This window comes from Salmo salar, chromosome ssa09 (genome assembly GCF_905237065.1).
Source record: "Salmo salar chromosome ssa09, Ssal_v3.1, whole genome shotgun sequence".
NCBI lineage: Eukaryota > Metazoa > Chordata > Actinopteri > Salmoniformes > Salmonidae > Salmo > Salmo salar.
Genome location: NC_059450.1, coordinates 67,345,217 through 67,361,748, shown reverse-complemented (window position 1 = coordinate 67,361,748; position 16,532 = coordinate 67,345,217). Strand labels below are relative to the sequence as shown.

General features: G+C 49.4%; 1 protein-coding gene across 3 annotated transcripts in view; it reads right to left on the bottom strand.

Annotated features, from left to right (window-relative positions):
• Window positions 1–16,321, bottom strand: part of LOC106611679 (lysine-specific demethylase 2A) — a 51,982-nt gene extending 35,661 nt beyond the window's left edge. For 2 of the 3 annotated variants that reach the window (XM_014212126.2, XM_014212128.2), the window contains exons 1-16: window positions 16,010–16,321; window positions 15,215–15,253; window positions 12,480–12,618; window positions 12,202–12,280; window positions 11,998–12,044; window positions 11,695–11,873; window positions 9,826–9,932; window positions 9,562–9,655; window positions 9,199–9,352; window positions 9,007–9,122; window positions 8,671–8,797; window positions 8,258–8,571; window positions 5,069–5,146; window positions 4,680–4,934; window positions 4,462–4,602; window positions 4,148–4,237 (exon numbers count right to left, since the gene is read on the bottom strand). In XM_014212126.2, coding sequence (XP_014067601.1) covers window positions 4,148–4,237; window positions 4,462–4,602; window positions 4,680–4,934; window positions 5,069–5,146; window positions 8,258–8,571; window positions 8,671–8,797; window positions 9,007–9,122; window positions 9,199–9,352; window positions 9,562–9,655; window positions 9,826–9,932; window positions 11,695–11,873; window positions 11,998–12,044; window positions 12,202–12,280; window positions 12,480–12,618; window positions 15,215–15,250 — 1,956 coding nt within the window. In that variant the 5' untranslated portion in view covers window positions 15,251–15,253; window positions 16,010–16,321. The remainder of the gene's footprint in view (window positions 1–4,147; window positions 4,238–4,461; window positions 4,603–4,679; window positions 4,935–5,068; window positions 5,147–8,257; window positions 8,572–8,670; window positions 8,798–9,006; window positions 9,123–9,198; window positions 9,353–9,561; window positions 9,656–9,825; window positions 9,933–11,694; window positions 11,874–11,997; window positions 12,045–12,201; window positions 12,281–12,479; window positions 12,619–15,214; window positions 15,254–16,009) is intronic. The other variant, XM_014212127.2, reaches the window with a different exon arrangement.
• Window positions 16,322–16,532: the final 211 nt, after the last annotated feature.

Here is a 16,532-nt window from a genome sequence, read left to right as displayed (position 1 = left end):
GCACGCAGAGCGAGAGAGAGCGCCACCACGCACAGAGCGAGAGAGAGCGCCACACGCAGAGCGCAGAGAGAGAGAGAGCGCCACACGCACGCAGAGCGAGAGAGAGAGCGCCACACGCACGCAGAGCGAGAGAGAGACGCCACACGCACGCAGAGCGAGAGAGAGAGAGCGCCACACGCACGCAGAGCGAGAGAGAGCGCCACACGCACGCAGAGCGAGAGAGAGAGAGCGCCACACGCACGCAGAGCGAGAGAGAGCGCCACGCACGCAGAGCGAGAGAGAGCGCCACACGCACGCAGAGCGAGAGAGAGCGCCACACGCACGCAGAGCGAGAGAGAGAGAGCGCCACACGCACGCAGAGCGAGAGAGAGAGCGCCACACGCACGCAGAGCGAGAGAGAGAGAGAGCGCCACACGCACGCAGAGCGAGAGAGAGAAGCGCCACACGCACGCAGAGCGAGAGAGAGAGCGCCACACGCACGCAGAGCGAGAGAGAGCGAGAGCGCCACACGCACGCAGAGCGAGAGAGAGAGAGAGCGCCACACGCACGCAGAGCGAGAGAGAGAGAGAGCGCCACACGCACGCAGAGCGAGAGAGAGCGAAGAGCGCCACACGCACGCAGAGCGAGAGAGAGAGAGAGAGCGCCACACGCACGCAGAGCGAGAGAGAGCAGAGCGCCACACGCACGCAGAGCGAGAGAGAGAGAGAGCGCCACACGCACGCAGAGCGAGAGAGAGAGCGCCACACGCACGCAGAGCGAGAGAGAGAGACGCCGCACGCAGAGCGAGAGAGAGCGCCACACGCACGCAGAGCGAGAGAGAGCGAGAGCGCCACACGCACGCAGAGCGAGAGAGAGAGCGCCACACGCACGCAGAGCGAGAGAGAGAGAGAGAGCGCCACACGCACGCAGAGCGAGAGAGAGCGAGAGCGCCACACGCACGCAGAGCGAGAGAGAGCGAGAGCGCCACACGCACGCAGAGCGAGAGAGAGAGAGGAGAGCGCCACACGCACGCAGAGCGAGAGAGAGAGCGCCACACGCACGCAGAGCGAGAGAGAGAGAGGGCGCCACACGCACGCAGAGCGAGAGAGAGAGAGAGCGCCACACGCACGCAGAGCGAGAGAGAGAGAGAGAGGCGCCACACGCACGCAGAGCGAGAGAGAGAGAGCGCCACACGCACGCAGAGCGAGAGAGAGAGAGAGCGCCACACGCACGCAGAGCGAGAGAGAGAGCGCCCACACGCACGCAGAGCGAGAGAGAGAGAGAGCGCCACACGCACGCAGAGCGAGAGAGAGAGAGCGCCACACGCACGCAGAGCGAGAGAGAGAGAGAGCGCCACACGCACGCAGAGCGAGAGAGAGAGAGGGCGCCACACGCACGCAGAGCGAGAGAGAGAGAGCGCCACACGCACGCAGAGCGAGAGAGAGAGAGAGAGCGCCACACGCACGCAGAGCGAGAGAGAGAGAGCGCCACACGCACGCAGAGCGAGAGAGAGAGGCGCCACACGCACGCAGAGCGAGAGAGAGAGAGCGCCACACGCACGCAGAGCGAGAGAGAGAGAGGCGCCACACGCACGCAGAGCGAGAGAGAGCGCCACACGCACGCAGAGCGAGAGAGAGAGAGAGAGCGCCACACGCACGCAGAGCGAGAGAGAGAGAGCGCCACACGCACGCAGAGCGAGAGAGAGAGCGCCACACGCACGCAGAGCGAGAGAGAGAGAGCGCCACACGCACGCAGAGCGAGAGAGAGGCGCCACACGCACGCAGAGAGAGAGAGCGCCACACGCACGCAGAGCGAGAGAGAGAGCGCCACACGCACGCAGAGCGAGAGAGAGAGAGCGCCACACGCACGCAGAGCGAGAGAGAGAGCGCCACACGCACGCAGAGCGAGAGAGAGAGAGCGCCACACGCACGCAGAGCGAGAGAGAGCGCCACACGCACGCAGAGCGAGAGAGAGCGCCACACGCACGCAGAGCGAGAGAGAGCGCCACACGCACGCAGAGCGAGAGAGAGAGAGAGCGCCACACGCACGCAGAGCGAGAGAGAAGCGCCACACGCACGCAGAGCGAGAGAGAGCGCCACACGCACGCAGAGCGAGAGAGAGAGAGAGAGAGAGAGAGGCGCCACACGCACGCAGAGCGAGAGAGCGCCACACGCACGCAGAGCGAGAGAGAGAGAGCGCCACACGCACGCAGAGCGAGAGAGAGAGCGCCACACGCACGCAGAGCGAGAGAGAGAGAGCGCCACACGCACGCAGAGCGAGAGAGAGAGCGCCACACGCACGCAGAGCGAGAGAGAGAGCGCCACACGCACGCAGAGCGAGAGAGAGAGCGCCACACGCACGCAGAGCGAGAGAGAGAGAGAGCGCCACACGCACGCAGAGCGAGAGAGAGAGAGAGCGCCACACGCACGCAGAGCGAGAGAGAGAGAGAGCGCCACACGCACGCAGAGCGAGAGAGAGAGAGCGCCACACGCACGCAGAGCGAGAGAGAGAGAGAGCGCCACACGCACGCAGAGCGAGAGAGAGAGAGCGCCACACTCACGCAGAGCGAGAGAGAGAGAGCGCCACACGCACGCAGAGCGAGAGAGAGAGAGAGCGCCACACGCACGCAGAGCGAGAGAGAGAGAGAGCGCCACACGCACGCAGAGCGAGAGAGAGAGAGAGCGCCACACTCACGCAGAGCGAGAGAGAGCGCCACACGCACGCAGAGCGAGAGAGAGAGAGAGCGCCACACGCACGCAGAGCGAGAGAGAGAGAGAGCGCCACACTCACGCAGAGCGAGAGAGAGAGAGAGCGCCACACTCACGCAGAGCGAGAGAGAGAGAGAGCGCCACACGCACGCAGAGCGAGAGAGAGAGAGAGCGCCACACGCACGCAGAGCGAGAGAGAGAGAGCGCCACACGCACGCAGAGCGAGAGAGAGAGCGCCACACGCACGCAGAGCAAGAGAGAGAGCGCCACACTCACGCAGAGCGAGAGAGAGAGAGAGAGAGCCCAAAACGCACGCAGAGCGAGAGAGAGAGCCCCAAACGCACGCAGAGCGAGAGAGAGAGAGCCACACACGCACGCAGAGCGAGAGAGAGCCCAAAACGCACGCAGAGCGAGAGAGAGACCCAAACGCACGCAGAGCGAGAGCGAGAGCGCCACACGCACGCAGAGCGAGAGCGAGAGCGCCACACGCACGCAGAGCGAGAGAGAGAGCGCCACATGCACGCAGAGCGAGCGCCACACGCACGCAGAGCGAGAGAGAGAGAGAGAGAGCGCCACACGCACGCAGAGCGAGAGAGAGAGAGAGCGCCACACGCACGCAGAGCGAGAGAGAGAGAGCCACATGCACGCAGAGCGAGCGCCACACGCACGCAGAGCGAGAGAGAGCGAGAGAGAGCGCCACACGCGCGCAGAGCGAGAGAGAGCGCCACACGCGCGCAGAGCGAGAGAGAGCGAGCGCCACACGCGCGCAGAGCGAGAGAGAGCGAGCGCCACACGCGCGCAGAGCGAGAGAGAGCGAGCGCCACACGCGCGCAGAGCGAGAGAGAGCGAGCGCCACACGCGCGCAGAGCGAGAGAGAGCGAGCGCCACACGCGCGCAGAGCGAGAGAGAGCGAGCGCCACACGCGCGCAGAGCGAGAGCGCCACGCGCAGAGCGAGAGCGAGAGACAGAGAGCGAGAGACAGAGAGCGAGAGACAGAGAGCGAGAGACAGAGAGCGAGAGACAGAGAGCGAGACAGAGAGCGAGACAGAGAGCGAGACAGAGAGCGAGACAGAGAGAGCGAGACAGAGAGCGAGACAGAGAGAGCGACAGAGAGAGCGAGACAGAGAGAGCGACAGAGAGAGCGACAGAGAGAGCGACAGAGAGAGCGACAGAGAGAGCGACAGAGAGAGCGACAGAGAGAGCGACAGAGCGAGACAGAGAGAGCGAGACAGAGAGAGCGACAGAGCGAGACAGAGAGACAGAGAGCCAGAGAGAGACAGCGAGAGAGACAGAGAGACAGAGAGAGACAGAGCGAGAGAGAGACACGTGCCTCTCACTCTGTAATCTGACATTTTAAACGTCTATTCCTTTGAAACTTTTGCGAATTGAATGTTGACTGTTGGTTTCACTTTGGTTAATGAACATATGTTCCCCATGCCAATAAAGAAATGATGGGATACCTGTGATGAGGAGCCATCTTTGTCCTGGTAACATTTGGGACACTCCCAGCAGCTGGGCAGGTCCTTGTTGATTCTGCCCTCCCCTGGCACCTGAGAGAGGACAATGAAAAGCTATAAACACCTGACATACACACAGAGGACTGTTATGAACCCCTAGAACACCGTCGTCATCCTCAAGGGCCATATGAGTTCGGGACCTCTTCGTGTCGAATACGAAAGAAAATATGTATTGGAAGTACATGCTGCATAAGAGGGATTTTTCAGTGTACACTGTAGTACAGGTATATCCACGTGCTGGTGCGAGGCCTGGTCACCTTGATGCAGTCGGGGTGGGCGATCTGAGCACAGTTGGAGCATTCCATCAGGGTTGTGGAGGAAGGACTAGCGTCCACCAGCTCCTGCTTCCCCTGACCCTCTCCACAGAGAACACACACCGCCGAGTTGGGCAGGCCAGGCTGGAGACGGGGAGAGACAATGGTCAACATGCTATACACACACACACAGGGCGTGAAGGCGTGCACTGGATACTTACAGCGAGACACTGCCGCATCATGCAGCCCTTCTTCATGCGCCCGGGTCCTCCGAACCTCCTCATGTCTCTGCAGAAGTTGCATTCGCCGCACTCCTTCCTCTGGCAGGCCGCACAGCGTTTGCAGCGCACGCGCCGCCGCCTCAGGGCCGAGATGGAGGCGGCGGGCCTGGCCTGGCGCGGGACCGCGGGCTTGTGGGGCGTGGCCGGGCGCGGGCGGTCCATCGGCGAGGGGGAAGGGGGCTGGTACCACGACGGCTGGCCGGGGAAGGTGGGAGCAGAAAGGAGGAAAGTTGAGACGTCTGCTGTGACTAAACACATGTACTCGCGCGTGCATGTCAGGTGAGTGTTTGAACGTGTGCGTACGAGAGGCACGTGCCCTCTTGGCTCACCCTCTTGGGCCACTTGACGATGGGCTTCCCAGTGTAAGACAGCTTGGGGTCGTCGTTGCGGTGGTCTTCCAGAAGAGCCTAAACAGGATACAAGCCACGTAAAAAGGTCAAGTCAAGACTATTGATTGAAAGACGTACAGATGGATACAGCCAGATGGATACAGCCAGATGGATACAGACTTTTACCTGCTTTCTGAACAGCCAAAAAAAGTACATGTACTTTTTTTTCCACCAGTTAGGCTACTTGAGAACAAGTTCTCATTTGCAACTGTGACCTGGCCAAGATAAAGTGTAGCAATTCGACACATACAACAACACAGAGTTACACATGGAATAAACAAAACATACAGTCAATAATACAGTAGAAAGAAAGTCTATATACAGTGAGTGCAAATGAGGTAAGTTAAGGCAATAAATAGGCCATGGTGGCGAAGTAATTACAATTTAGCAATTAAACACTGGAATGGTAGATGTGCAGAAGATGAATGTGCAAGTAGAGATACTGGGGTGCAAAGGAGCAAGATAAATAAATAAATACAGTATGGGGATGAGGTAGATTGGATGGACTATTTACAGATGAGCTATGTACAGGTGCAGTGATCTGTGAGCTGCTCTGACAGCTGGTGCTTAAAGCTAGTGAGGGAGGTAAGAGTCTCCAGCTTCAGTGATCTTTGCAGTTCGTTCCAGTCATTGGCAGCAGAGAACTGGAAGGAAAGGCGGCCAAACGAGGAATTGGCTTTAGGGGTGACCAGTGAGATATACCTGCTGGAGCGCGTGCTACGGGTGGGTGCTGCTATGGTGACCAGTGAGCTGAGATAAGGCGGGGCTTTACCTAGCAGGGTCTTGTAGATGACCTGGAGCCAGTCGGTTTGGCGACGAGTATGAAGCGAGGGCCAACCAACGAGAGCATACAGGTCGCAGTGGTGGATAGTGTATGGGGTTTTGGTGACAAAACGGATGGCACTGTGATAGACTGCATCCAGTTTGTTGAGTAGAGTGTTGGAGGCTATTTTATAGATGACATCACCGAAGTCGAGGATCGGTAGGATAGTCAGTTTTACGAGGGTATGTTTGGCAGCATGAGTGAAGGATGCTTTGTTGCGATAAAGGAAGCCAATTCTAGATTTAACTTTGGATTGGAGATGTTTGTTGTGAGTCTGGAAGGAGAGCTTACAGTCTAACCAGACACCCAGGTATTTGTAGTTGTCCACGTATTCTAAGTCAGAACTGTCCAGAGTAGTGATGCTGGACAGGCGAGCAGGTGCGGGCAGTGATCGATTGAATAGCATGCATTTAGTTTTACCAGCGTTTAAGAGCAGTTGAACAGCCACGGAAGGAGAGTTGTATGGCATTGAAGCTCGTCTGGAGGTTAGTTAACACAGTGTCCAAAGAAGGGCCAGAAGTATACAGAATGGTGTCGTCTGCGTAGAGGTGGATCAGAGAACCGCCAGCAGCAAGAGCAACATCATTGATATATACAGAGAAAAGAGTCGGACAGAAAATTTAACTCTGTGGCACCCCCATAGACACTACCAGAGGTCCGGACAACAGGCCCTCCGATTTGACACAGTGAACTCTGTCTGAGAAGTAGTTGGTAAACCAGGCGAGGCAGTCATTTGAGAAACCAAGGCTGTCGAGTCTGCCAATAAGAATGTGGTGATTGACAGAGTCGAAAGCCTTGGCCAGGTCGATGAATACGGCTGCACAGTAATGTCTCTTATCGATGGCGGTTATGATGTCGTTTAGGACCTTGAGCGTGGCTGAGGTGCACCCATGACCAGCTCTGAAACCAGATTGTATTCCGGAGAAGGTACGTAATCAGATATTTCAAGCCACATTTCAAACCACCTTTGTAGGATGGTTTGGGCAGTGATAAGTGTCTAAATTGGAACGTACTGGCAGTACAGTAACGTGCTCTAAACGATGTCAGAGCTCAGGCTCTGTGCTTCACAGCGCTGAATGGGTGTTGACTGACAGACGTTCTGAACTTGGGTATCGCACGCGACAAGAAGTTGTTCCCATCCTTCCTAGTAATGGGGAAACTTTTGCAAAATTTGTCAGAGTGAGGGAAATGCTGTAAATTAAAAGGGTTTGATGTATTTTGAAAGATGATACGTTGAGGATTTTATTATTCATACCAGCAAGCCTGCACTTCACATTTCCATATCATAAAACTCATGTAAACGTTTATGATCACTGTGTTTGATGGACAATTACAAGATTACATGGCGTCATATCCAGAGTTGTTCTGAATAGAATGAGACTGTCTATTGTGAGGAAAATCTGCAGTGGAACACGCACCAGAATGCACCCAAACCTCCTTTCTATCCGCACCAAAAGTACAACCCGTTCCTCAGAACTGTCTTGTGAAGGCCTAACACTAAGACTGTACTTTATAACATGGCTAGTCATGTTGGCAATAGAAAAAGCTTTCAAATGATGCCCACCTGATCCAGATTGCAATTGATAAAATGGGAACATTTTGGGATTGCGTAAACAATTGGAGGGGATGCAGGGTTGTGTCCCAAACAAAACATCTGCAAGTGTACTTGTTCTAGTTCCTCAAGGGCACATCTAGGAACACTAAAAAAAACACCTTATAGTCGAAGACACTTCTTTGAGTGTTCTTTGAGTCCTAAAAGTGCATTGAAATGACTTAGGAACTGTACACACTCTGGAGAGGTATGGACACTTGGAGACTCCAGTTAGTCCTCTCACTCAAACCCTTGTCATTTCTTTTGTCTTGTTGCACCTACCCCACCTTTTCTAGGAATATTTTTATGTTACTGAATGTATCCAGAATATTTTTAGATTTCATTATCAACCAAATGCATTGAAAAGTACAGTAAATGTAAAATGTACAAAATGTTTGGATTCAGTCTTCTGTCCGATAAACTGTTGTGTCCTCAACTTTGGTCAAATACTTTTTCCCCATAATCCCCAAACTATTCCCTTTCAATTGCTACCATGGTTATGCATTTCATATTTCTTCTGTAAGAAACATTTCAAATTTAGCCCCATCCACATAAGCCTTTACGCTCGTGGGAATTGGCCTAAGACCATGTTGACGGTTCCTTTATTTTGGCAGTTTCCTTTATGTACACACTACTGTAAATGACTTGAGGTGAAAGCATCTGCTAAAAGGGATACATGATAATATTATATTCTAGACTGGTGCCTTGTACCCACCCGTATGTCGTGGAGCAGGGCGGGGGCGTTGCGGATACCTGCGGGGACACACTTCTTGTGGGCTGGCAGCTCCTCCAGCTTTCCCAGCAGGTTCCACAGCCCCTCCAGCTCCAGGGGGGTCAGGTTTACCCTCACCCCCAGCTTAGTGGCACCCGGAGCGGGGGAGACATCCTCGTTGCTCTCTTCCATTTTGACCTTGCTCTCCCTTTCCTCCTCCTTTCCTTCCTCATCGTCGTCTCCGTCCTCCTCCTCCTCCGACGTGCCGTTTTTCGCATGGCCGTTGAGTTTGTTCTCCGAGGAGACACGAGTCAGACCTGAGAGGGAGGGACAAAAACAGAGGGATTAAAATGAGAAGAGAGCGGAAATGAGAGACAGAAAAATATAAATTGTTGTGCGTGTGTGTGTACACTCACCAACACCGAGCGAGTGCTTCTGGAACTCAGGGGTGAGGTGAGAGGTGTTGGTCAGACAGTAGAGGTATCTCTCCAGCACGTACCAACACATCTCATAGTAGAAGGGGTATCGGAACTTAGCCGGGACCTGGACAGCAGAACACATGAGATATTGAAGGGACTACTCTCACCTGTAGTCAACAATTATTAGTCAGTCCCCCACCCTCAGTGAGCAGTACTCATGCATGTGCAGTGGAGTTCTCTGTGACGGGTGTGCGGTAGTGTACTCACTCGTGTGCGGTAGTGTACTCACTCGTGTGCGGTAGTGTACTCACTCGTGTGCGGTAGTGTACTCACTCGTGTGCGGTCCTCGATGTTGTAGATGTTGAGCTGCATGGGGATGTTGAAGCTGTGGAGGAAGTTTCCCCCAAACACCAGCGTGTCCTCAGGGGTGTACACAGCATGGATCCAACCTAGACGTCAACAGTGGTGGAGGTTAGATGGGGGAACAAAAAGGTACCGTGTGTATCAGTGTGTGTGTGTACGTACCGGAGGGGATCATGAAGGTATAGCCCTGCTTCAGCTCAATCCTCTGACAGTCCCGAGCCTTGTCTCCCAGGAAGATGTCCCCTTGTTTCCCTGACAACACCCAGTCTTCATACAGCTCCAGGTTCTGGGGTGTGGGTGGGATCAGCCAGAACACCTACAGGAGGAGGTCAGAGGTCAAGATTGGGATAGCCATAAAGATGCAATAAAATACTAGAATGGCCTATGTCCTAAACGTTCATAACTCTAGAATGTGCTGACAAATGGCAGCCATCTTGGTCAGGGATAAATTGTCTTCTAATGAAGTCTGTGGCGATTCAAAATGTGACACATCCAAGGCTCTAGTTCTCCTGGGTGTCGTCTCACCTTGCCCCCCCGCAGGATGTGGTACCAGACCGACGTACCACCAAAGTCAACGTGGAAGTCTGTGAAGCAGCCCTGGACACTCATCAGACAGTACCTTGAAGGAATATACATCTTTACACCGTACATCACCCAGCAATAAAAACAAAGACGTGTGTTAAATGAACTCACGCTCCACGCACAAACACCGCATTGTTACATTTTAAAATAAAGTGGTTGAGTACATGTGGAATGAAGGCCATGTAAAGGTGGAAGTTCGGGACTCACTTCTGCACTTTGGGATACTGCATGTCTATGATGGAGTTGGTTGAGTCTCTCTGTCTCTCCTTCAGGTGCCTTGGCCACATGTTGTCCACCCAGTCGATCAAATCCACCTGGGGAGAGGGAGGGAAGGTCAGCAGGGACATGCACCACTGACTGTCCAGGGCTCTGGGGAAGTGATAGCCCAGTGTTTACAATGGTCAGACACCTGAACTTGCTATGTGATTGTTTGGTGTTTGACAAGGTTTTCTGGTTTGTAGTACTGAGTGATTAGTGCTTCGAGGTCGGTTCGGTTTTGCTTCGACTGTTTAAAGATTATCACAATTTTTCGACTTTGATTATTTTTTTAAACATTAAAACCATTATGAAATAATGACACTACAGTGATGAGGTTTTTAATGGAAATTCCAAAGCCGAAAATAGTGAACATTCAATTGCCAAAACTGAAATTTCACCTTGCCTCTGATCAGATCCACATTGCATAGACATCAATAGAAAAATAGGAAATGACTATGAAATAGAATATTTCAGTTGTGTTTATTACTTAGTTTTTATTTGATGACTTTATTATTTCTCATTCCTTGACGTCCTCATCTCTTTCTCTGCTCAGCCAGGAGCAGTCAGCCAGGAGCAGTCAGCCAGCCAGGCCATCTAACATTATGTTCTCCTCCATACTGTACTGTCTTCAGTCATCCTACTAGTTCTTCAAAGTAGATAAGATAGACTGTTCAGGAAGTTCTGTCTCTCTCCTCATTGTGTTGTGTACATTCCTCTCTCATACGGTCTGTGTATATCTAACATAACGTAGCAGGTGTAAACGTGTATCTGTCCAGAGATCTGAATATAATGAGGAGATACTCATGTCTCCGCCCTAACAATGGGAGTCGTTGTCCCAAAGGCAACAAGCTTAGGTCCAAAACGCATTGGGCTTATTTTGGACAGGTTTTGGCGAGAGTGAAACTGTTCGCCTCTTCCCCTCTGTTCGAGCCAGGAAAAAAAACAAGCGAAATGGATTATGGACACTGTAGTCATATTCCAGGGTTCTGTGCTGAATTAGATGGAATATTTGCTTAATGAAAACCCCAACTCCCTTCAGTCCAGCATCCCACATAGTTCTGGACTTGATTTCTTTCGTGAATTAAACAGCGAGTTGGGCTTAGAAAAAAAGGAAATGGAATTAAAGTAATTGAACAGAAGTCGGTAATTTAGATATTTAATAACTGAAAAAATATACACTACCGTTCAAACATTTGGGGTCACTTAGAAATGTCCTTGTTTTTGAAAGAAAAGCACTTTTTGTCCATTAAAATAACATCAAATTGATCAGAAACACAGTGTAGACATTGTTAATGTTGTAAATGACTTTTGTAGCTGGAAACGTGTGATATTTAATGGAATATACACATACGGAGCATCAGCATTTGTGGGTTTGATCGCACAAATGCTGATGCTCCAGATACTCAACTAGTCTAAAGAAGGCCAGTTTTATGGCTTCTTTAAACAGGACAACAGTTTTCAGCTGTGCTAACATAATTGCAAAAGGGTTTTCTAATGATCAATAAGCCTTTTAAAATGATAAACTTGGATTAGCTAACACAACGTGCCATTGGAACACAGGAGTGATGGTTGCTGATAATGGGCCTCTGTACGCCAATGTAGATATTCCATAAACAAAGAAAGAAAAATCCGCCGTTTCCAGCTACAATAGTCATTTACAACTTTTAATGTTATTTTAAAATGGACAAAAAAAAGTGATTTTCTTTCAAAAACAAGGACATTTCTAAGTGACCCCAAACTTTTGAACAGCAGTGTATATAATGTTGGGTACTCGCTCAGCACTACTGGTTTGTGTGTGTGTGCCCGCGCCCGTCTTACCGAGGCGGGTCGTTTCACCAGGTTCTCCAGCTTGGTGTGACTGAACTCCAGGCTGATGACGTTATAGAGCTTATCTCGCTCCGAGGGCGGGGTCTCGTAGTACCGCCGCCATTGGGCCATGGACATCTCGATGCCCTTCTGAGTGGTAACATCCATAACGTCGACCATCCTCCGACTGCCTATGACAGAAGGGGACAGGCAAAGGGCAGGGAGAATTACTTACAGGCCCTGCAGCACTGTTTCAAAAATCAGATGAAATCAGCAGCCATGAGTTCATAAGAGTGTTCATAGTTTGGGCCTTACCTACAAACAGGTTGACGTCACTCACACTGAAATCAGAGTCCGGCATCCTGACAGAATAAGATAGAGGGGGGGAGAGAGAGCGAGAGAGAGCAAGAGTTAAATAAAGCTGGAGAATCAGAGTGAGCCAGCAGTTATATTTCCATCTCCCACAGATCTGCAGAGGAGGAGGTGGGCTAGATAATTAGAAGACAAAGAGTGACCTACTCTAAGCCGAGGCCGTCTTTTTTCTCAAAGATCAGAGGGTCTCTCAGCCCCTCCCTCTGGATGTACTCGAACGTGAAGTCTGCAAAGAAACACACGTTACCCTCAACAATGCAGGACAGGCACACCAAAAGTAATCAAAGTAGTAGAACCATAATTAGGGCCAAGGTTTTTGGCCAGATTACAAAGCAAACAAGGTTTTTCCAGGTCAAGATCATAACATAGGAGGAACTGGGTTAACGCCTCTGTAAGGGATATCATAGCGTGGTTTGACCCCTGACCTTTTCCCTCCATGTGTTTAACCAGGTTAGAGTTGAACCGGTCACTCTGCAGCTTCTCATCCAGGTCAAAGGTCCTCTTCCCCTCAATCTCATCGTCCGAGATCCCGTCATCGAGGTAGCGCCGCCGCGTCCCCGTACGCTAGTGACACAAAGCAGAAACTCAACTCGTATCCAGGGATGGTAATTGTATAACCGTGTAACTGACGGTTGTGGACGAAGACCACCATGAAAATAAAATAACTGTCAAAACCGTTTAAATAGTCCTACATTTATTTTAGGATATCTAAAATATATATATATATTTGCATGTAGATCCTAATAGCTGGAGTGTTTACTAATGATTATAAGCAATTGTTTTGCTAACATAGTCTGTCTATTAAACGGTCTATATCTCATCCTCTTTCCAACTGGCCTTTGATGCTCAGGCAGCTAATTCACGAGATGCGTGGGGGTGTAGAGCGCTACAGGCTAGGGCACTTCGAGTGCCTGAGCACGCATAGCAAATGTCAAATGTAGAAAAGTGCCCAGCTGGGTTTCAGTAATTTTTTCTTCCCCTCACACATTAAGTCATTCAAATTCAAATCAAAACAGTTCCTCACAGTATTTGAAAAATCTTTCCAACTCTCTCCCCCCTTTGATAATCATCGTCGTGATAAATAGGCTATGGACATTTTATAGTGCATTTTTTCTATTTTAATGATTGTCAATTTCATCTTCATACTACAACTCCGTTGTCCACTTCACACTTTCCTTGTCAATACATTATCTTATAACGTACTTTCCGAAAGCCTAAGGTAGGCCTAGGTTTTTTAATACGTTTTAAGGAAAGGAGAAATATTTGCTTGTGTCTGACATATGCTGGTGGCTTTGACAGGTGCTTTTACGAGGGTGTGCGTGAGTTTGCTGATTCTCTCTATAGGCCGATAGGCTACTTTTCAGAAACTACTGTCCAGACTCCATCTCTTTCATAAGAATCAAATGCTCCTGTCATTATTGAATCTTGTAAAAGGCCTGTTTTCAGTAGCTCGGGCTACATTATTTCTCTCATTACTGCATCCTCTCTTTGAAGAACATATGCCACTGCCATCGAATGACCGCAGCAACAGGGTTTGTAACGTAATGCGAATGTTTCGGGGAAAACCCATTGGACTTCGATTGAATTGAATTGTATTCTGCATCGAAATAGGATCTGTATCAAAATAAATAAATATATATGCAGAAAAGCCAACAGACAAGGAAAGTATGCATCTTTATTTTGACTCTGTTAATGTTGTGTTAATACAAAAATGCTACAGATTTGTTGATTAAGGACAATAAGTAATAACCTGAATAATAATAATGAAATGCCATGATAATAATGAAGTGTAATGGCTTGTTTCAAATAGGTTTTATTAATAAGCATATCCATGTAAACAAGTGTGTAAACAGAATTGTGACCGTGTACATTGGCCTGGCCAATTACCGTAACCTCAAATTCCAAGACCGTCACAGCACTACTTTTATCACTTGGAATGATTTCTGCTAAGACCACGCACATATAACAGTATTGCCTTTGTCCCTCTTTGCCACAACACTGGCTCGAACCAGGGACTCTCTGAATATATAACAACTGCCACACAAGAAGCATCGTTAACTATCTCTCAACAAAAGCAGTGGCCCTTGAAGCGCAATGGAAACAACTGCCTTTAAGGTCTCCGAGCGAGGGACGTCGCCGATTGAACGCTACTAGCATGCACTGCTAACAAGCTAACCATTTCACATCGGGCAACACACCAACGTACACTGAGTATACCAAATATTAGGAGCACCTTCCTAATAGAGTTGAGTGAACAGCCTCAATTCGTCTGGGCATGGACTCTACAAGGTGTCGAAAGCGTTCCACAGGGACGCTGGCCCATGTTGACTCCACAGTTGTGTCAAGTTGGCTAGATGTCCTTTGGGTGGTGGACCATTCTAGATACACATAGGAAACTATTGAGTGTGGAAAAACCCAGCAGCTTTGCAAAGACTGGTGCACCTGGAACCTACTACCATACCCTGTTCAAAGGCACAAAGACTCATAACAGAAAGATTTTGCGGATCAGTCATTCAGTCACGCAATGGTCTGCGTGGGCATCACAGAAGGATGGCCTTATCCCCACCCCACTTACTTCCATTCACCCCCTGCTCTCATATCTTGGCTAGACAGATGGGTCCAGCACAACACCCCACCCCCATCCTGTTCCACCAAACCCGGGCTATGCCTGGTATTATCTTTACTCAAAACACCCCGCATGCTGTTTCCTATTGCTCTGCAACTCAGCTGGACTGGTCTATTCTTATATCTTGACTAACTATACATTCTAAGATCCACACAAACATTCCATCATTATCTATAATTCTGTGGATTATTTTTAATGGCCAATTTTTTTTCATTCTTTTTTTTAAATACACCCTTTAGAAAAGCCTAAATGGGTCTAAGTCAGGGCATGGTAACAAAAAGCTCGACGCAACGTAAAGCGACATGAGCAAGCACTATCAGGTCAGACAACAGTGAACTTGAACCTGACCCTACATTGAACCCACTGACACGCATCCAGTCTATTGTCAAGTCAACAGATCCAAAACACTCTCTCGTTGATTTAGCTTGTTACCGATGCAACAGTCGTTTTCTTAAGGGAAACTAGCTAAATACAACTTGCAAAACAATTTTAGCTAACACACCAACACGTAGTTATTAATTAAACTGTACTTACCAAGCGCTTGCTGTAACGGGGGTTCTGGTCTTCCATGACCTAAGACAGGAATGAGATCGTTGAGAAATCACAATGCCATGAACAGCCTAAGTTAATTGAGCAGCTAACTAATTTAACAGCAGCTTTTGAGAGCTAAACTATTGGCCAATTGTTGGCATATGAATATAAAATACCCTCAACTTCTGGCGCTTGGATTGAGTTCGCCAGCTACAGTATCGGGACAAGGATAAAGGTTAGCTACATTTTGGCTAACGTTATAATATACTAACTGACTGAATATTATGATATAGCAAGTTAATGCTGAGTACTAAATAACTGGCTACACGGTAATAAATGTATTTAGCTAACTAACGTCACTGTAGCTAACAAGTAGCAACAACAATCAAATAACGTTAGTTGTCTAAACGTTAACTAGCCACCATTGGCTAGTTATCAATATTGTTGACAAAAACGGTAACATGCAAATTACACTTTTTTTGCAAGAAAACCTGTTATTTAACTATATCGTTATCATTGGATAATGTTACAGAACTGACCAACTTGCAGCAGAGGCTGTTAGCGAGTTACAACGCTATGCTATATACATATATTAACGCGTTAGCTACAAGAGACTGTTGTTAGCTAGCTAGCTAACTTCCCCGAATACATATGAGTGTCTAGTTGTCCTGCTCTGTTCGGACGCAATATCAGTTAATAACCTACCATTACCTAGCCAACATACCCAGCACAATATAACCGTTTAATGTTAGTTACATTTGTGGGTTATCTTTACGTAGGTAAAATGATCTAACTTACGTTAGCGTCTTCATTCACGGAACGTTAGCTAGTTAGCCATCATTGCGCTAACGTTAGCTTCCTAATCGGGAAATAGCTAACGTATTATTTTGAGATAACTTTACCACAGAAATAACTCCTTGGGTTGTTGTGGTCTGTACGTTATCCTGTAGCGCGGCATCTAGAAGTTATCGCTGAACTTTGTATCCATCTTATATATTTTTAGCTTTGTAGTTTGTTATCCTTGTTATTGTGCGATAAAGTTAAAGCGATCTGCTTCGATCCGCCATTTTCAGCTGAGCATAAAACACACACCACTACCCGCCCCAAGATTTACACTGCCATCCAGTAGCACATGGATAAATCAACACAGGAATGTTGTGATTGGGTAAAAGTTATGTCATTCCGAGAGATGGTTTGTAGAGCCGTTTAAACTGCGCCCCACGTGGTGTGACCGCCTATGGCAGTAGAGACCACTGACGCGAGCGAAACATTATTCGCTGGGATGTCAAAATGGGGTCAACAAGAGAGCCTATCATAAGAC